The sequence below is a fragment of the Chamaea fasciata genome, unplaced genomic scaffold (assembly GCF_029207755.1).
Source record: "Chamaea fasciata isolate MVZ Bird 193981 ecotype frontalis unplaced genomic scaffold, bChaFas1.0.hap1 SCAF_20, whole genome shotgun sequence".
Taxonomy (NCBI): Eukaryota; Metazoa; Chordata; class Aves; order Passeriformes; family Sylviidae; genus Chamaea; species Chamaea fasciata.
In genome coordinates this window covers 9544469-9564307 of record NW_027094105.1, presented here as the reverse complement: position 1 = coordinate 9564307, position 19839 = coordinate 9544469, and the positions used below count along the sequence as shown (strand labels likewise).

Sequence of the window (19839 nt, the reverse complement as noted above, 5' to 3'; positions counted from 1 at the left end):
CTGACAGAACCCGGGTACAATAGCATCAGTCTTTTTATTTTTTTTTTTCTTTAATTATTTCTATGCACTGCCACGGTGGCTAACAGAAGTGCCTTGTCTGTGGCTCGGCCAGACCCAGACCTGGGGGAAGCTTTGTTGCAGGTCGGTGCTGGTGTTGGTCATTCCTGCTGCCGCCGGCCTGGCAGGCGCTGGTGCTGCCCGCGCTCCCCGGGAACGCTGCGGCTTCCCGGCGGCCCCACGCCAGCAGCGGGAGTGCAGCGAGCCCAGAGCTCCAAACCCTGGAGCTGGGAGGAGGGAAATGCTCAGAAATGGGGTTGTTTGTTTCTTTTCGTGAGCATCGATCGACCCTGGGACTTTGCATAAGACCGTGGTAAAAGAGATTTGAAGAGCACCGGGGAGCACGGCATCGCTGCGGCCGGAGCTGGAGCCGTAAGTGGGGAGGTTGGCAGCAGGTGGTGGGAAGGAGAGCTGGGCTTGGTGCCTGGCTCCCATGAAGAGGAATTGGGCTGTTTCTCACCTCCAGCCTACACTCCTGCCCTCTGAGGGGGTTCCTTTCTTCCCCCGTATTTCCAGCAGATCCATGGGAGCAAGGTGGGTCACTGCGGGCGATGTTCACCGTGGCCACAGTGTGGGGTTTTTCCGTGGTATTTGAACCGTTGTGTCTGTGGTGACAGTCCCTCACTTGGGACAGGCGTGGAATCTTCACTCTGGGAGCACAGAGCATTCCCAACCCCAAATTCTGGGATTCTGGCCGAGCTGCCGCTTGACACGCTGCCACCTTGTCGCTGCCTTGTACAAACTCCAGCCCTGGTGGAGGCAGCAGATGGGGGTAAGAACAGGGATGGGCTCAGTGCTGATACCTGTTAGCTCCAGTGCTTTGCATTCCCCAGTCAGTGCCCAGGCTCCACTCCTGGTGCAAGATGCGCGTGTGAGATCTGTCTGCTCTCAGCGGGCAGCGAGAGCAGGAGACCTTGCACAGCCAAGACTTACTCCCAAGGCTGGGGACGGGCAGAAGCTGGGCTTGAGTCACCCCGTTCCTGAGCCCGTTCTGACTTTGCAGGGCCCGGAGAGCCTGGTGTGTAATCACGAGAGCAGTGCAAGCATCTCCTTGGCCGCGTGGTGCTGAGCCGTGGCTGCCCAGCCTGGCATCCCTCTGGGGCTGCAAATAAACCCCACACGGCCCTGCCTCGATCGGCGCTGCGTAGGGGGACAGACAGCTTTGGCTGTGTCCATGAAAACTCCTACGTGTTTCTTCTGGAGCAGCCAGAGCTAATTCAGACCCCAGCAGTGAGAACGAAGGGTTTAAATTGCCCTTTCTCAGCATCTCGCCTCTGCACTTGTCCGTGTCCCCCCGCACTCGGCCTCTGTGGAGCTGGGGACAGGGGAGGACAAGCTGGCAGGCCTTGGGCTCCGTTTCCCGGGGGTTTCTCGGGCTTTTCCTGCAACCTCGATGTTTAAACCTAATGCCTTGTATTTATTCTAAAATGGCTTTCATCTGATTTCCCTCTCGGTTAACAATTTAGCTGTCACAATCAATAACGGCGAGGATCCATCCCCGGCCGCCATCAGCTCACGTTACCGTCCTGCAATTACCCGGCGGTGGCACCGCTGCCGGGGCTTTGCCGGGGAATTATCAGGTTACTAATGAAGCCCGGGCAGCGGCGGGCGGCCAGACGCCGCGGCGGTGGGCGCGATCCCCGCTGCCGCGATCACGGGGGCGGGGGGGCGAGGCTGCGGGGCCGGGCCCGGACCGTGCGCCCCGTCGGGGCAGGGCAGCGGCGGGGGAGGACCGGGACGGGCCGGACCGGGCTGCCCCCTCCCCGCCGCGCCCGCGGGCGGTGCCGCCGCCGGTGCTGCCGCCGCCGCAGGTAGCGGGGCCCGGCGGGGCGGGCGGCCCCCGGGGCGCGGCGGGAGGGGCGGGGGGGCGCCGTTTCCTGCCCGGCCCGCGGCCGCCCCCGGCGGGGGAGCGGGGCCGGCGCGGTTCCCCGCCCGGCTCCCCGCCCTTCCTGCCGCGGCCGCGGGACGCGCCGCCCGCGGGCACGGAGCGCGGCGGCGGCGGCGGCGGGCGGAGCGGGGCGCGCCCGCCCCATGCACCGGAGCCATGGGGGCGGGCAGCCCCGGGGCCCTGGCCGCCGCGCCCCGGCCGGCGCCAAGGCGGGCAAGGTGAGCGCTGCCGCCGCCGCCGCTGCCGTCGGGGCCGGGAGAGGGGCCGGAGCCGGGGCCGGGCTCCCCGCGGCGGCCGGTACCGGGGCTGGGGCCGGGCTGGGCCGGGGCCGCTCGCTGCCTCCCGCGCCAGAGGGGTGGATTTTTCCATCCCGGCGTTTTCTGGGGCGTTTTGTGCTCGGCGGAGGGAGAGGGGGAAGAATTTCGATTTTTAATTACTACCATTAAAAAAATCAAATTTGCAATTCTTTGGGTGGCCTGATGGATTCCCTGATTGACAGCCGGAATTGACACTCTGGTACCTCTTATCTCGGGCATTTACGGCAATTTCTAATTGCAGGTAGTTTGGGGGGTTTTTCAGCGCCTTGGCTCGCATGGGAACCGAGCGATTACTTCAAGAGGCCCGGGTTAAGTGCAGGCAGGGGGAGAATTCAATCCACATTCAAATTGCTTCATTAAAGAGACGCAGCTTTTGTTGCAAAGGATTTAAATGGCCACTAGAAAGTTCTTATTTATTGTTTTGAGGCGGTTTATATAGGGTGCCCCGCGCTCGCCCGGCGCATGGAGCCGCAGCCTCCCTCTCCCGCTCTCTCCATCAAGGTGATGCCGCCGGAGCCGCTGCCCAAGGGGAGCGCCCGCTGTCTCGACCCGCACTCCCGAGCCATGGTAAGCGGGGCCGGGGGTTGCGGGTTCCAGCCGGGACCCGCGGGGCCGGGAATGCGGGGCCGCGCCGGGCCGGGGGTGCCGGGAGCTGTGGGGACCCGCCGGGATCCGCTGGGCCGGGGGCTGTGGGGGCGCTCCGGGCCGGGGATTACGGGGTCCCGCCGGGGATGTCAGGGGTTTGTACGAACCCCCGGGCCGGGGATGCCGAGGACTGGCGGGGACCCGGCGGGACGCTGCGCTTCGGTGCCGCGGGGAGCGGCGGGGCCCCGGCTTGACGGCCCCGCGGCGGCTCTGCCCGCAGTCGCAGCCCGACGGGGAGCCTCTCCCTGGAGCCCTGGAGAAGGAGGACGCCCGCTCAGCGCCCAGCACCCCTTCCACGCCGTCCGTCTGCTCCCCGCCATCCTCCTCCTCCTCCACGCCGTCGGCCGGCAAAAACGTCTGCTCCAGCTGCGGGCTGGAGATCCTCGACCGGTACCTGCTGAAGGTGAGCGGGGCGGAGGGCGGCGGGGGCGGCGGGGGGCGGCGGGTGGCCCCGGGTCTCAGCCCCTTCTCTGCCGCAGGTGAACAACCTCATCTGGCACGTCCGGTGCCTGGAGTGCTCCGTGTGTCGCACCTCGCTGCGCCAGCAGCACAGCTGCTACATCAAGAACAAGGAGATCTTCTGCAAGATGGACTACTTCAGGTAGGGACCGGGCCGGGGCCGCTCCGGGGGGCTCAGCCCTCGCCGGCTGCCGCGGGGTCGGGGCCGCTCCGGCGCTGCCGTTGGGGAAGGTTTGGAAAACCCGCCGGGCTGCCTGGAGCAGCCGGCTGGGAGACGACCCTCGGAAAACGGGGAGAAAGGAAGGAAGGGAGTTTGAGGTTCAGCCGCACAACCGCCCAGAGGGATTCCTGCCCTCTGGCCGGGCTGTGCGGGCCGCCCCGAGGCGCAGCTCCTCCCGGCTCGGCGGCGGCAGCGCCCGGTCCGGGGCTGCGGCGTGGCGGGGATGGTCCCGCGGCCGGGAAACGGGGCTCGAACGGCCTCGTCCCGACTCCTGCCGGAGGGGAAATGGGTGCTGCCAGCCTGCGGTGCCCAGCGGCTTTGGGGAGCTCCTGTCAGCCCTGTGCGGCCGCAATGGCCGGAGCGTCCCCGGCGGGAGCGCCTTAGGGAGCGGAAACCAACGGCGGGCAGCGGCTGCGGCCGGCCGGGGCTCGGCGGCGGTCCCGGGGCTCTGTCCGGACCCGCACACCCGGGGCAGCCTGTCCCGCGGGGAGGATGTTCTAGCTTCGACAGTCTTTCTGTTCTAATCCTTAAACCACGAATTTTCCCCCCAATTTGACTCGATCGAGGGGACTGAGTATTTTGAGCTCCTCGCCGGGGTTCATCTAAACATTGGAACCCCCGCTCTGACTTTCCCCGTCCTGCCAGGATGAGGGAATGCTGTTTGACCCGGGAGGAAGGGGAATGGCGGGCAGGAAATGGGAATGACCCCGGCGGGGCGCGGGGGGCTCGGAGCATCCTCCGGCTGCGGCAGAGCTCGGGGCTGCCCCGACGACAGCGGGCAGGGCAGCTCGGGGAGCACCTCAGAGATTGCTCCGGTATTTTTTATTAAAGGGTCTGCGGTCACCCGATTTCCCGCAGCGCAGCCCCTGCCCCCGCCGGGCTCGGTGCGGTGCCGCCGGCAGTGCGGGGCTCACGGAGGCGGGTGCGGGGCTCGGAGAACGGGGTCAGTCCCGAGGCTGCGGTGTCTGCGTCCTGCCCTGCGGTGGTTTTTGTTGTTGTTATTACTACTATTATAATTGTTGTTGTCGTTATTGTTGTTATTTTCAAACCTCAATTTTCGGTGGTTTCAGCGAAATTTTCCCCACTAAACACAGAAAGGCACAAGGGGGTCCCGGGGCCGCGGTGCTGTTTTGGGGCACTTTGAGCGTTTTCATTCATTTATCACCGCTCCGGTGCCGTTGATGTTTGGTTTCTTTTTGGTTTGTTTTTAAGAGCGGATCTTTCCAAAGGCGGTTTTAAAGTAGCGCCGGGATCTCGAAATGACCTTCGAGCAAATACGGCAAATAACAGTGTTAGAATAAATCTGTTTCGCGACCCCCCCGTCCGAGAAGCCCCGACCCCCGTCCCCGTTGGGAGCAGCCAGGCTCTGCCCGCCCGTACCGGTGGGGCCAAGGGAAATAAAACGAAAATCGCGGAAGCCGCCGCAGGACGCTCCCGGTTCCTGCGGTACCCGTTCGGGGGGCGCGGGGGCTCCCAGCCCGCGCTCCGCACTCGTCTTTTGCAAAGAAAGCAGAGGGTTTGGAGAGATTTTTTTAAATTTTTATTTTGGTGAATCTCTGAGCGGCGGCAGCAGCGAGGGCAGCGGCGGCGCTCGGAGCCCGGCGGGTGCGGAGCTGCCTCGCTGCCCCCGGCCCCGCGGGGATCGCTGCGGCCCCGGCCGAAGCCCGGGCCGGCCCCGGTGCGGTGCTCGGGGGAGGCGGGCGGGGGTCGCTCCCGCGGCAGAACCCGCCGCGCTCAGCCACCGCCGTCGGCGCCGGTGGGCGGCCGGGAGCCGCTCGGCAGGGCTGGGATCCCTCCCGCTGCCCCTGGCAAACTCCCTTCATTGTCCACTCTCTCGTCCCCCTCCTGCATCCAGCCCAGCCCTGGGAGCATCCTGGCTGGCATCTTGTTGACTCCAGCGAGTGGAACCTGGTGCGTGGTACGGGCTAAACTTGATCCTCGGGATGGATTTTGAAAGTTTTATTTATTATTTGAGGCGGATTAAATGTATGGGGTTTTTTTTTCTTAAAGAAAAAAGCGAAGGAGAAACCCCTTCCTAACGCGTGTGGTCCTTGGAGGCAAGGCAGACGGAAGGGGCAGAGAGATGCTCTGCACGGGTCACACGGATGCTCTGTTGCTGCAGTGCTGATTCCTCCGACACTGGGGCTGTTGGGGGATGCTGAGGATGAAGGTTCTCAGGCACGGGGCTGTCATGTCACAGCCCCACTGCCCTCGGGGAGTGCAGTTAGGCCTGCTCTGACCGTGTCCCTTCTCTGTCCCCATGAGGGGCCGTGTAGGTACTGGCTCTGCCGTGACTCCGTGGCCCCGTGTGCATTTTTAAGCAAATGCTGCTGTTTCCTGTGTCTTGTCAAATAATTACATTTGGCGTCTAAGGCTTCAGCGCTTCAAGGAGAACCAAATTAAAATTGGAGCTCATTGAGCAGAACACTGTGTTCCCGGGCCATGCAAGGGCTGCTCGCAGCCAAGCTCCCACGGCTTGGAGGCCCAGCACGATCCTGCTGGGATTCCTGCTGTGACCTCGGTGGGCAGTCTGCAGGCATGGGGACACTGGCTCAGGTGGCCTTCACCCCTGGCCCTCCTGTCCCTCTGAGATGATGCTCCTGCTCGGGCATGGCAGCAGCGCAGCGTGAAGATCCCGCTGAGGCACCGCTGCTGCTCTGCTGCGAGACTGGGGAGATGTCAGCTGCAGCTGACCCTGAGGGCTGTGTTAGAGCCTTCCGAAAGAGGGGACAGGAATGTTCGGAGCTGTGCGTGGCCCTGGGGCTGGGTGTCCCTTGCCCTGTCCCCACAGGCAGGGATGGGCAGGAGGGCTGAGGGAGCTGCAGCACCTGGGTACAAGCGGCGTGGGAGAGACAGGATGCACCAGGGCATCCTCCCGCCTCTGCTCTTCCCGCACCCCGGATGGTGCAGCCGCCCCTGGGGGAGGTGGGATGAGTCTTCCTGGGATGAGTCTCTCTGGGATGAGTCTTTCCTGTTGGCAGTTTCCTTCTCCCAGAGTTAACCTTTGGGGAGAGCATCCGCTCACCTGACCACAAACCACACATGCAGGGCATGAGCCCGTGGCTCTGGTAGTGTTTGGTGATGCTCCAGCTTGTGCCACAGTTCTGGGCTTGGACAAATCCTCTTGCTTGTGTCTCTTGCTACAGCGTGGCCCTGTCCCCATTCGCATCCCTGTCCCTGCCAGGCAGGTAGCAGGAGTCCTGTGGAGCCCCTCTCCTGATTCTCTACTGCCCCAAGCAGATGGGGCTCTTTGGGCTCTCACTGCCCTGTGAGCTCAGTGAGCTAAATTCAGTTCTGTTTGAGCTGTTATTTGCAGTGGTGATGAGTCCGAGCAGATTTCTTGCAGGCATTTCTCTCCCCATTCCTGTGTCCCTGACAGCGGTGGTCCCATGGTGGTTGTCCCTGCAGTGACAGTCTCCGCTGGGTGACAGTGGCTGCTGGTGCTGGCCCCAGCTCTGTCTCTGGTCACCGCAGGCAGGAGCTGGCTGAGAGCTGCAGCCACAGCGTCAGTGGTTGCTGGTGCTGCAGGCTGTGCAGCCCCGTGCCTGCATTGCTGCTGAGCCTCAGCCTCTCCGCAGGTTCTGCTCACGCTGTGGCTCTGCAGGGACAGCGGCATCAGCCCCTGCCTGTGCTGCTGCCGCGGCCACACGAGCCCCTGCGCCTTTCGGCAAACCCTGTCCGGCTCCCTGGGCACCGCTGCCGGCCCGGGGGTGCTGCCTGGTCCTCAGGAGACGCCTGGGTGTCTCCTCCAGATCCCAGCTGATACGTGATGGGGATCTGTGACCTTTTCTGCGTGGTGCCTCAGTTTCCCCCGTGGCCGTGCTGTGCTCCCCCTGCCTGGGCTGGGATTCGAGCGGCGATCACCACGTGCCATTAGCTCCGTGCGCCTGCCCCTCGCCTGATACCGCTCAGCAAGAACGACTGTTTACATAGCACATTGTTCAAAGTAATTCAATTTACAGGAATGATCTTTATTTCTAAATAAAAAATTAATACAGTTCTTTTGTTTGTGCGTTTATATAAACGAGCTGGCACAAAGTCAGTTTACAATGTTCCCATCTGAAGTAAATTAGTGAAGTCTCTTAGCTAAGTCTCTGTATAATTTCAGCACAGAAATGTCCTCTCTTTTTTTTTTTTTTCTCTTCTTTTTTGGTCAGCTATGGTCAGGCTGAAAAATTTAGACCCTTCTTTTCCTCCCAAATAGTTTTGCTATTAGTAATCCCAGCACAGGACAGTATTTCCACATCTTGCTGGGCCCACGGTGGGCAGCAGTTCCTCGGTGTGGAGTCAGGCACGGGCAGCACACTGGCCCCGGTGGCCTGGGCTCTGTCTCTGCCTGTCTGCAGAGCCTGGGGCTGCTCTGGCCACTGAACCGAAGGGTTTGTGGTGCGGGGTCTCTCCTGTCGCTTGCTGTGCTCGTTTCTTGTCGGTGTTTTGTGCCTGCACTGGGAGATGGTGGAGCTGCTCGGGCAGGGCTGCCAGCGGCTCTGCTTCCCACCATGGTGAGGGGCTGGCAGGAGCCCTCGGGAGCTTGAGGTGGCACAGGCAGTGCTGGGGCTGTGTGGGGAAGTGCAGTGACTGTGTTGGAGCCAGTGTCACCTCTGGGGTGGCAGAGGAGATGGCCCCAGCTCTCCCGATGCTCTCGCTGCTGCTCATTGCATTTATTATTTTAAGCAGCAGTGATACTGAAACGCAGATGTCAACCCAAGGCCGTGCCTGGCACCTCATGTCAGACACTGACCTGGGGGTTCAGGGCCATGGGGGCCACATCTGCTGCTCCCTGTGAATCACCTGCCCTTGATCATCAGCATCCTGAATGGGGGTTTTCACACACTGGTGAGGGGATCCTGCCTGTCTTGTTGCCTCGTCACTGTGCTGAGCTACCTTCCAGCATAGCTCACTCCAGCGCAGTCATCATCCTCTCACAGCGAGGAGACCTCCTCCACGGGGGAAAAAAGCAGATGTGTACGCCTGTACTTGTGAGGAAAACACACATGGTTTGATTTATGGCAGAGGGAGAGAACCAGCCCTGACACAGTTTCCATCCGAGTGTCACACTGGCTGTTATCAAAATAAAAAACCCGCGGGCTTGGAAGCTGATTCACGGCGCTGCGTCACCTCAGCCCCTCGGCCGCGTCCGGCGCCGCAGGGCTGCAACGTGTTACACCCCACTGCTGCCCACCCCACTGCCACTGCCACGGCACTGCTGGGGGGGCTCCACTGCATCTCCCCATGCACGGGTGTTGTGGGAGGTGGGATGGTTGGGGTGAGCAATGGGGTCGGCAGCAGGACCTGCACCCTGGCATTGTGCTGCCTGCCCTCCCCTGCCTGCCCTCACCCCCCTGCCCTCCCCTGCCTGCCCTCACCCTGCCAGCCTTCACCTGCCTCTTCTCCCCCGCAGCCGGTTCGGTACGAAGTGTGCCCGCTGTGGCAGGCAGATCTACGCCAGCGACTGGGTGCGGCGGGCGCGGGGCAACGCCTACCACCTGGCCTGCTTCGCCTGCTTCTCCTGCAAGCGGCAGCTCTCCACCGGAGAGGAGTTCGGCCTGGTGGAGGAGAAGGTGCTGTGCCGGATCCACTACGACACCATGATAGAGAACCTCAAGCGAGCGGCAGAGAACGGTACGGAGCGCCGGCGGTCACGGCCTCGCCCCCTGCACGGTGTCACCGTCCCCTGTGCTTAGCGCAGCGTGTTGGGGTTGGTTCTATCCTTGCCATAAAGGGGTGATGGGTGGCCCTGGGGGGGCTTGAGCACAGCTGGCAGAGGGCTCGTGGCGTGGCCGATGTGCTGGCAGCACCCGTGGCTCGTGGCAGACCTGTGTGCCACGGGCAACACCAGGGGTGAGTGCTTGGTTCTGGAGTGCAGAGCGTGAGGAAGCCTCTGGGATTTTGAGGTTGTGAGTCATAAATGTAGAAGGTGGGATTGGCGATTCGACAGAACTTTCCCATCATTTTCCACCCATCCTGCCCACCTGGGGTCGTGCCACTCCCAGCTGGACAGCGCTGCTCCACGGCCAGCCAGCCTCACCGTCCCAAGCCGGTGACACTTGGGTCACACAGCGCTGCAGCTCCTGTCCCTTCCCCGTCCTCCTGCGTGGCACTGCCCAGAGACATGCTCAGAGGAACAACTCTGTGGGGTTAGTCCAGTCCGGGCAGTGCCAGGGCCTGTCCTGTGGTGGGAAGTTCATCAGCACGTGGTGGGCACAGGGAGTGACACGCCGTGTCCTGGCCCTTGCGGCATGTGGAACCCATTAACAACCTGACAGGAAGATAATGTGTTTCTGTTTACTGTGTTTAAGAGGATGAAAACAGAGTGCCCAGTTGGGCTGGGAGGGTCCCGGCTCGGGACGTGGCTCGCGGCGTGTTGGTCCATATGGTCAGCTGCTGCGGGGGCGTGAGGGAGGTGATGGGGAGCAAGGAGGGAGAGGGAGAAGCCACGTGTCCTGGGGGAGCAGAAGGGTGTGAGGACAGCAGGGTCTGGCACCAGGGAGTCCTGCAGAGCTGTTGCCCCAGCTGAGGGCTGGGATGATGGGTTTGCTGCTGCCGCTCAGAACAACCTGCTGGTGTGGGCTGAGCACCAGTGTTAGGCAGTGCTGGTGAGTGTCAGGTGTCACTACCTGTGTCCAAGGGGTTTTGACAAGGGGGTGGGATCACTTTGGAGAGCTGTAGTTGCTGTGGAGTTGGAGGGCCACACTCCCCCCCTCCAGTAATTACCCAGCAATTTCTCCTGCACATGAGGTTTTACATACAAGAAAAATAAACAGATGTTGCTGAAGTCAGAGTCCCATTCATCATCCGAAAAGAACAAGTCAAACTATATGAGAAAGTCCTTCAACTCCAGCCAAGACAATCACAGCCTGGTCCAGCTTGTGGAGCGCTCCCCGGGCTGTGCAGGCGCATCCTGGGAGCGGGGCGAGCGCCAGCCCTGCTCGGCTGCCCTCCCTCACCCATCCTTCACCCACCCCTCAGAGCTGCTTCACCCACGCTGCCAGGAGCAGCTAGGACAATTTGGGGCTGGGGAAAGGAGCAAAGAGCTCACTGAAATGCTCTGAGCAAATGAAAGGAGTGATGGAGGCAGCGCCCACGAGGGGTCACAGGGAGCAGCAAGGGGCAGGAGTGATGGATGTCGGTGAGCCTGGCAGAGACAGGGTCCCTTCCGAGCCACTCCCTGGAGAGTGTGGCCAAGTGGTGACTGCGAGTCAGGGCCACAGGGACATCAGTGCTTGCCCTCACACACCACCTTGACCCTCCTCTTGCTGCTGTCTCCCTTATTCCCTGTGGCTTCCACCATTTGCTGCATTTTTCTTAATTCCACAGTAAACTCTTTGGGAATTGTTGTTTCTCCCTCCCTGTGCGTGGAGGGGCTCAGCAGCCCAGGGCACTCCTGAGTGGCAATACTGGGGTGCACTCTTCCTGCTCCCACTGCAGCAAGGGATGCTCTGGGTGTCCCAGGCTGTGATGCCACCAGGTGTGGCGTCCCCCCCAGGCCCTGCACGTGGTGGGGGCAGGTGCGTTTCTGACCTGTGGCTCACAGGGCTCCTCTCCTGCAGGCAATGGGATCACGCTGGAGGGGGCTGTGCCCTCGGAGCAGGACAGCCAGCCGAAGCCAGCCAAGAGAGCCCGCACCTCCTTCACCGCCGAGCAGCTGCAGGTGGGGCAGGAGGGCCGGCCGGGGGGAAGGGGGGGCCGTGACTCCCCAGCCTCATCCCGAGCCCCTCTCCCCCCTCTCCCCACAGGTCATGCAGGCACAGTTTGCTCAGGACAACAACCCCGACGCACAAACGCTTCAGAAGCTGGCGGACATGACGGGGCTGAGCCGGAGGGTCATTCAGGTGAGGGCGGGGACGGGCAGGGGGTGGCCACCGTGGGCCGAGCAGCCCCAAGCAGGGCACGGAGGGGGCACTGAGGGCTGGCACCAGGCAGGGCTCACAGCCCCGGCGGGACACGCGGCATCCAGCAGCTTCCTGCTGCCTCCCCGGCGCGTCGGCTCCTCCGCTCCCGCAGCGATGCCAGCACCGTCCTTTCTCTGTGCCGCCCGTGGGTTTTCTGTTTGCTTTTTTTCCCTCTCGTGATGCAATGAATCAAAACCCCATCAGCCCCAGCCATTCGCAATAAATCACCGTGTGGGAAAGCTGCCGTTAGCACGAGGTCCTGGAGCGCTGTGCTCTGTCCCAGCCGCTGACAGGGAGTGCGGGAGCTCCCCCGGCAGCCGTCCCTGCCAGCAGCAGGCGAAGTTCTCCAGCGCCAGGAAGCATCGGGATTGAGAATTTTAAAGAGAAAGGGGTTTTGCAGCCCCAGGGGACACAGCGGCAGGGAAGTCCCCACGCCTGATCTGGCAGGGGAGAGCGAGTGGTGCCTTAAGGGCTGTGAAATGTCCCCTCTGCAACTCCCAGCTCACAGCTTTGCCTCTCGGTGACATTTATACTCATCGCTTTAACGCTCTGCTCAGATACTTTCTGCATCCAATAAAAACACGGGCGACCGAGATAAATTTGGAGCTTTCATCCGAGGTTTGTTTTGCCAATGACACATTTAAATTTTGTGCGTGAAAATCTGCCTTGAGCCTCCGTTACTGAGATTCTCCGTTTAGCTAAAGATCAAGCAGGCTGCGCACCGGGTGATTTTTTAATGTGGATTTTTTTTTTTTAAAGGCGCTTTGAGCAGGAAACAATACGTCAAATGCTTATGACTGTTTCCTTCTCTGTGGTCCAGTGTGCTCTGCCTTGGAGGGCTGATCTTCCCTCAGTCTTGGAGAAGGTTTTTACTCCCAGCTATGTCTCAAAAATTAAAGCATAAGGAACAGATCATCTTTTTAGCATTAAAAGACCCCTTCCATACATGTTTTATCTCTAGGATGGAATTCCCTGACTACTCCTTTAATTAGAAGCAGTGAGATGTGATCAGAAATCTCATACCTGCTGCTCACACAGACTGTGGTTGTATCCCACCACAGTACCCTTCTTTCTCAGCTTTAATGTTCTGCCGATGGGGTTTTCGAATATGATAAACCACAAGTGATCGAAACGATATTGTTTTCATCATTCTTAAAGTCACAACTTGCCCTCCTTTAAGCTTCTACTCGTTTTTGTCTCCTCTTGTTCCTATTTGCCAACGCTCAAGTGTCCCAACTGATCTCAGCTGCGCTTTTAGGATGGGTGAGCTGGGATTGCTGATTAAAATTTAAATAAGACCTTGAAAGGAGCTTTCGCCATTTGCAGGGAAGCTGTGCAGGCACAAAGCTTTGCACATGCAGCTTCACTCTTGCTCTGGTGAGTGGTAACGCAAACCAGTGGAAGCTGGTGAGGTGCCGATTTCTCTACTTCATTCCTTTGGTAAACGCTTCGAAGAAACACCCATCCGAGGACCACGCTTTAACCCGATCGTCTCTCAGCTGTCACAGCGTTCTCTGCTTCCGTTTCAGGTTTGGTTTCAAAACTGCAGAGCCCGCCATAAAAAACACACCCCGCAGCACACGGTGCCGCCGTCGGGAGCGCCCCCGTCCCGCATCCCCTCCTCGCTGTCCGATGACATTCACTACTCGCCCTTCAGCAGCCCGGAGCGGGCCCGGATGGTGACACTGCACGGATACATCGAAAGTAAGAGGTGGCGGTGGGGCTGGGACAGGGCAAGGGGCAGCTCCCGGGACGGGCGGCGGCAAATCCCTCCCGGTGCTGCGGGTGCGGGGATGGTGCCCGTGCTGCTGCTGCTGCTGCTCCTCCTCGCCTCTGATAAACTTTGCCCTTGGGGTTAACTCGTCCCCAGGAAAGTCGGTGCTTGGGTTTTACCTGACTGGTCCTCGGCCCTCTTGTGCTCTCTGTGTCATGGAGAAGAGGTGTGAGTGTGTGCCCTGTGGGGCTCGGTGGTCAGTGGTCTCCTTTCTGCTCAAGACAGCAGAGTTGCTTTCTCTGAGAGTTCCCAGCGCCAGCGAAAATGATTTGTGAGTGATGGGCGGCTTTGGTCGTGCCTGGACAGAGGTTTTGGCTCTGTGGCTCTTGTGAGGCTCTGACTGTGGCACCTCCCGCTCCCCGCGTGTCCCGGGGGAAAGCCGGCCGTGCCGGATGGAGGGCGCGTGTTGTTTGCAGTAACAGAGGCTGAAGCCCCTTCTCATCCACAGGTCAGGTACAGTGTGGACAAGTGCACTGTAGACTTCCCTACACTGCTCCACCAGTGCACCTCAAAGCAGACATGGAAGGACCACTATCTAATAGGGGTGAGAAGGTAAATGTAGTCCCTGTTCCAGGCTCTGGGGCCCACCCTCTGCTGTAGCAAAGATTTGTGTGTAACATCATTGCCACCGCCGTCTCTTGTCAGCATCACTGCTTCTCCATGACCCCTGGCAGCTGCCACCCTCCCGTGTGTCTTCCCTTAGTTTTGGGGGCCCTAAGGTTGATGTACCCACTGTTGGTCAAAATGGCATCGCTGTGTTTTTTCCCTCGCTGTTGTGACGTGCTGGGACTCTGTGCCTGCATCCACTGAAGGCTCTCACATCCTCCTGCCTGAATCCTCTCCCTGGTTTCCCCTTCCTGGACACCCTGAGCTCTGTCCTGCTCCGTTCCTCAAGGCACCTGCAGGTGTGGCCAGTGTGAACAGAACCTGCCCGTTAACAACGGAGCAGGGGGGACCTCCAGCATGTGCTAACTTCCCAGTTTTCCACGAGTTAACAACAACAACAAAAAAGGTTCATTTCTTGCAGATTGCAGTGTTGCTTAAAAATAATAGCAACTGGCTGTTACAATAGCTGGAGTAGGAATGTTATTTCACAATGTCTGGCCAGGAGACAATATTGCATGTTGATATTTTTCTGTTCCACTCTTACAGTATCTGTTCTAACACACAGCTTGTTGGGGGCAAGGCTTCTCAGACATGCTTAGGTTTGGAAGATTTTATTTAGGACCCTAGTTTCAGTGACTTCCTTTTGAGGGAACACTGAGCCTTTGGCAACTCTGAGTAGTTTTAGCTTTTGTCCTTACTGTTAGAAGTTCTCAGCGCCTCTCTTTTCTGAACTCACTCTTCTGAGTGCAGCAGCTTATTGAGCTCTGCTTCAACGGGCAGGAGCAGGGGCACAGCAAAGATACTTTTTTCAGTCTAAATTCTACCATTTTGTCGTATCCGCCCAGCAAGCTGCAGAGTTTTCAGGAAATATTATACACTCCTGGTGCTGCTGTTAGAGAGGCTTCACTGCAGCAAGCAGCTCCTGATTTAAATGCAATTACTGGCTCGCAGCTGTTGCAGAACAGGGTTCTCAGGACACGGAGCTGCCCCCAAACCAGCTCCTTTTCTAAACAAATCACTTGCATGTTGAATTCCTGAAAACTGAAGTAGCTCTTTTTCCCCCACATCCAAAAAAATTGTAAAATCAGAGATAGCTGAGACCCTGGGAAAGCACATTTAAATGCTGAGTGTGTTTCCCTCTGCATGTGGGGCATTCTCCACCCTCCTCTCGGGGTGCTCAATGCAGTGGCTGGTGAGAACTGAGCTGGGACTGGCTCAGCAGCTGCTTCCCCTGCCCGGGGAAGGGGTTGGACCTGCAGGGCGGCGAGGTGCAGTGTTTGAGGGGAGCTGGTGCTGACCAGTGGATGAGGAGCGCAGTCGGCACCGCTGGTCATGGTCTTTCATGGTAGCTGCTGGATCACGGAGCAGATGAAAGAACCGCTAGTTTTGGGGGTGCTGCCCGGGTTTGTTTGGTCTCACAGCCAAAGGTGTGGTGTACCTCTGCCACAGTCCCATCCCACCTGGGCTCCTCAGTGGCTGCTCCTTCCCCGGGCAGGGCTGGCGGCTCCGGGGCAGAGAGCTCTTCCAGAGAGGGTTTTCCTGCGAGGAAGTGTCTGCCCGTGTGTGTTCTGCTCCCCCCCTGCAAGCACATGGCCGTGGCGAGGGCTCTGTCTCTGCAAGCCGCTGATGACCCTCCCGTTTTCCCCGCAGGTCATCCTCTTCCAGTACTGACTGCGCGGGCTCTTCCTCACCTGCCCATGGCCCTACCAGCACCACTGCCCCTCAGCCGCTGACACAGCCCTCGGCAGCTGCCGCCAGTCCCGCGGGAGAAGCTCAGACCCAGCACTCTCAGTTCTTTCCATTGACCAGCACCTCGCGTCCGCTCTGATTTCTCCAGCGACACTCTGTGTATGTGTGTGTTGAGTGCAGAGTTACATTTTACACTTGTTTCTTGTGGACTTGTAGAATGACCGTGAGTCTCTCCGAGGCAGTGCCAGACACAGTCAAAACTGGTGACTCTACTGTGCTTGCAAGTCTTGCTCCCAAACCCATGGGAATACGAACAACCCAGAGCACGCTGAGTCTCGGGGGTGTCGATGATCACCTCTGAACACAAAGGAAGGAGGAATTTTACGTGGTTTGGCCTGATTCTCTTTTTGCACCAGTGAAGCAGTTCCTGGACATCCCTCCTTCTTTCCACTCTCGTGCGTGAAATCTGAAATTGGCTCTTTGGCTCAGCAACTCGATATATAGACAGACCTTCCTGAGCCAAACTCACAGGTAGCTGAGACTCCACTGAGTGGAAAACATGATGCCAGCTGGAAATAGGCAGTTTTTCTTCCTCTTCAAAGTGCTTTAGAATCACATGTCCTTTGATCACTCAAAGGTAAGTAAATCTTAGTGTTTTTCCCCCCGTTTTATAGGAGGGGAAGCAGAGATGTCCTAACCTGAGAGGAACCATGAGGGTTGGTGGCAGAGCCAGGTTTAGCACCCTGAAGTTTTTGATTGCTGACTTGTTCTTAGAACACTTAATATCTCTCTCCTCTCACAGCCATCTGCCAAATCTCTCTCTTTTTTTTTTTTTTTAAAGTTTTTTACTCTCGTTCTTTATTAACAAGCTACTTTATTTCCCTGGAGTCATATTGGATCACAAATGGGTGATTTCAGAATGTACCTACAGAAAGCTCTCAGACAATCCATACTCTGGGACTGGGAAACGCTCAATGGAAGGTGGCCGTAAAGGTGTAGAAGTGTCCTGCCCTGCTGTGGACTCAAGCTCAGTCAGTGGAAAGAGTTGGGTAGAAACTGGAGACCGGTTAAAAAGGTGAAAGGCACAGTAAGGCCAGCAGGAGCCATCGGTAGCCGAGTGGACAGCAAGGGGATGGCATCTTCCTTTGTCTGGCAGCATGGCTCTGATCCCCTCTGCCCTCCTGTTCTCCCTTCTGGGGTACAGCTGTCGGTCCTGCCAGGCCCTGGGATGAGGGTGCATCCCAGGAGAACGGCTGGGCTCGTGGCAACAGCAAAGGAAGTGCTCAGCAGTCTGGCCCCAAGTCAGGAAAAGGACTCCAAAATGATCCTTCGTTGATGGGAATAACGAAAAGTAAACAAGTGACCTCTGCCAGCCCTTCTCAGTTTGCGGCGAGCCAAGAGCAGGTCTGTAACAAAACCTCTCTCCACGCAAGCACATGGGTCTGTCCTGCTGTGAAGTGTCTGTGAGGCCGCTCTTCTGAGAATGTGAAAGCCTACCCTGAGCCACAGCTAGTGCGGGATATGACTGAACCGTGCCCAAGGAGCAGGAGATGGGAATCCATCTGTTACATAACTTGTTTTTAATTGGAACTGTAGATACACGTGCTTTCCTCTCTGGGAGATCCCGGATCAATCCGTGGCATGGGCTGGGTGGGCAACCACCCCACTGCTCTGGCCAGCCCATACTGCACGCGTGGGGAGCCTTCTCCTGCCCGTGTCCCTGAACTCCATGTGACACCAGCAGCCAGACACGTGGCTCCAGCTAAACCACGAGGAACGCTCCGGGAGTGGAGTGGGGAGATGGGGATGTCTGCTGAGGTGGCCATCGAGATCTCTTGGCTTGAGAAGGAACTGAGTACAAGCACGCATTGATATTGGTCGGAACGAATCCATGCGCGCACACTCTTCTCTGCGTGTGAGTACGTGTACTAAGAGAGTGATGGTACTACCTCGGACAGTGGGGCCAGTATCTGTCAAGTTGCAGCCAGCGGCTCCATTCCCAATTCAAAATAACATTTGAAAGGAGAGAGGGGAATTAAGTCCACAAAATGTTATTGTCACCTGCTGACGTGTGAGTGACCATTTCCAGAGTGTGAGCAGTGACAAGGTGCTCCCACATGCCTGACCTGACTGGAACCACCTCTGCAGAGAGAGGTGTCCCCTTGGGGAGGGGACAGTCACCAGTTACACCCGGTGCAGTCCTTTTTGTCCGTAGCAATGAGGGAAGGATGAGTGTTCCCTTGGTGGCTGTTGGTGAGTGTTTGTCATCACAGGTTGAGGTGGTTGCTGTGGCCACGTGCCAACCTTGAGATGCTCGTGGGGGCCGGGGGCGTCACTGGGGCCTGGCTCTGTTCTCCGTCTGTGCTTGCACATCCTAACAACCATTAGTGCACATCTTTAGTCGTGGAATTAGTGCCGTAAAGGAATGGGTAGTTATTCCATTTGACGCTGAAGGAGAGACTTCAGGCTGTAACTTGCCCTGACATCCCACAGTCTCTGAGATCGCCACAACTGTTCTGTTGAGGGAGAAAAGGGTTTGGTGTGTTCCTCCCTTCTGCCTTGGCAATGCAATGCAAGGGAGACTATGAAATATGTATCTGCTAAATACCAGCTTGATCAGAAAACCCCCACTTGTGAAATGTCCTGGATATCCAAGGGTTTGTAAGTGATAGCACGGCAGGGCTGGAGCGGAGGCAGGGGCCGAGGGAATGTAGGTGTTTCTCTCCAGGGACGTGGGCTCACCACAGACTGTGCTCGGGGCACTTCCCGCCATAAGTAGCCAGGAGCAGCTTTGCTAATTCAGAAATCAGGCTCTGTTTATATTAAGCCCAAATTGTTTGCAAAAACTGGAAGCAATTCAGCTTGTGCAGTTTTAGAGCTAATTATGTGTATGGAAAATACTCAACTGTACCAAGAATGTAAGAAATCTTCTAATTTATTCAATACATTGTTTCACAACATATTTCACACTGACTGTTGCCACTGAACCAAACCTTATCTCAGGTCATTTGCATTCATCTCCTGTCTGTGGATTTAAAAAAAAAAAATAAAATTAAAGTCATTCTCATTTTCTTAGTTTATTCAGTAATTGCCAGATGGGTTCTGGTGCAGCAATGCAGACTCCACGCACTAAACTTTTCCAGTTGCTATTTACAAACCCTTTTGCAGACAGAATCCACTGAAGACAGCCCGTGAAAAGCTCTTCACTCCAGTTTAATAAGGTGACTAACAGAGCTCGGCTCTGGAAGTGGGATGGTTTCAGGTTTTATCACCAGTGATTTTTTTCTGGCTCACGCTGGTTAACCCAATGCCCGAGCTAAAGGTGCTTACAGAACTCACTCGTTGGGACAGGGAGTGGGAACCAATCCTGCACTACTATCAGCGATTTATCTGTAGGATGCCAACTAAACACCGGTTTTATTTCATCTGCCAATCATTTTGTTGTAGCATGTTGCAATTCTGCATGTCTTGGCTACAATGGTTAAAAAATTTTTTTCTCTGAATGAGTGGACAGTCAAGACTAATATTTATTTTAAAAAAGTAAAACAAAATTGTAAGCACTTTTTGTAAAACCAATGTCTGTTTTGTTACATACTTTTAATGTTGTGCTTTGTAAATGTCTTATTTGTGTAATAAATAAAGTTAATGCAAGTAGAAGTGCTGGCACTTACATCCAGAAAATGATGTAATTCCATTTTATTTTATTTTTAAATACTTTCTGGCTTACTAATCAAGCAGCAACCCACCCAGTTTTCCTCTTTTATTATTTTGTTAAACTCTGGCTTCAGGAGAGTTCAACAAACGTTCGTAGTAAATGGATATAATTTCCTAGTTAGCAAACCAGTCATTAAAGAATACCTCTGGTGTACATTATTACAATGATCAATCAATATCAAAGTACTGAGCAAAAAGAGAGGAAAGGAATTCACCAGGACAGCTAACTAAAATCTGGGAAAATAATGTTGATTAAGATGGATTTGAATGACTTCAACACCGAATCTGAGGCACTCTTTTTAACAAATTGTTTTCAGGCTTAATAATGTTTATACATACTACACTGCACACCTCTCAGGAATATTATTGTGAGTACAGTCGGCTTTTTTGCCGTGGCTTTTGCTCAGCATGACTGATTAAATGATTATTTCCATTTTTCTTTGAGCTGACAAGGATGACAGAAAGATTATATTCCTGTCGAGGGAAAGGGTGAGACAAATCCACGAGGACAAATTGCATTTATTGTGAATCAGATTACCTGCTTTGCTGGAATATTGTCTAGGAAAAGCTGTTTTATG

At 57.0% G+C, this 19839-nt stretch overlaps 1 protein-coding gene across 3 annotated transcripts; it reads left to right on the top strand.

The window, feature by feature from the left end:
* The first annotated feature begins 2225 nt into the window (after window positions 1-2225).
* On the top strand, window positions 2226-19811 carry LHX6 (LIM homeobox 6). Of its 3 annotated transcripts, XM_066201181.1 has the most exons (10): window positions 2226-2242; window positions 2764-2829; window positions 3128-3310; window positions 3387-3508; window positions 8988-9208; window positions 11137-11237; window positions 11323-11418; window positions 13008-13182; window positions 13701-13804; window positions 15509-19811. In XM_066201181.1, exons 2-10 carry the CDS (start codon window positions 2767-2769, stop codon window positions 15527-15529), a joined length of 1086 nt encoding a protein of 361 aa, XP_066057278.1. In that variant the 5' UTR covers window positions 2226-2242; window positions 2764-2766; the 3' UTR covers window positions 15530-19811. The 3 variants fall into 3 exon arrangements, with proteins under 3 accessions (XP_066057278.1, XP_066057277.1, XP_066057279.1); XM_066201180.1 differs by lacking the exon at window positions 2226-2242 and having other exon boundaries at window positions 2637-2829; XM_066201182.1 differs by lacking the exons at window positions 2226-2242; window positions 13701-13804 and having other exon boundaries at window positions 2637-2829.
* The last annotated feature ends 28 nt before the right edge of the window (window positions 19812-19839 follow it).

Bases quoted from the DNA above. Each gene is read 5' to 3' on its own strand.
- LHX6 (XM_066201180.1), top strand. From the start codon at position 2,725: ATGGAGCCGCAGCCTCCCTCTCCCGCTCTCTCCATCAAGGTGATGCCG. The intron at 9,209-11,136 runs GTACGGAGCGCC...CCTCTCCTGCAG, and splicing joins CAAGCGAGCGGCAGAGAACG to GCAATGGGATCACGCTGGAG. The intron at 11,419-13,007 runs GTGAGGGCGGGG...CTTCCGTTTCAG, and splicing joins TGAGCCGGAGGGTCATTCAG to GTTTGGTTTCAAAACTGCAG.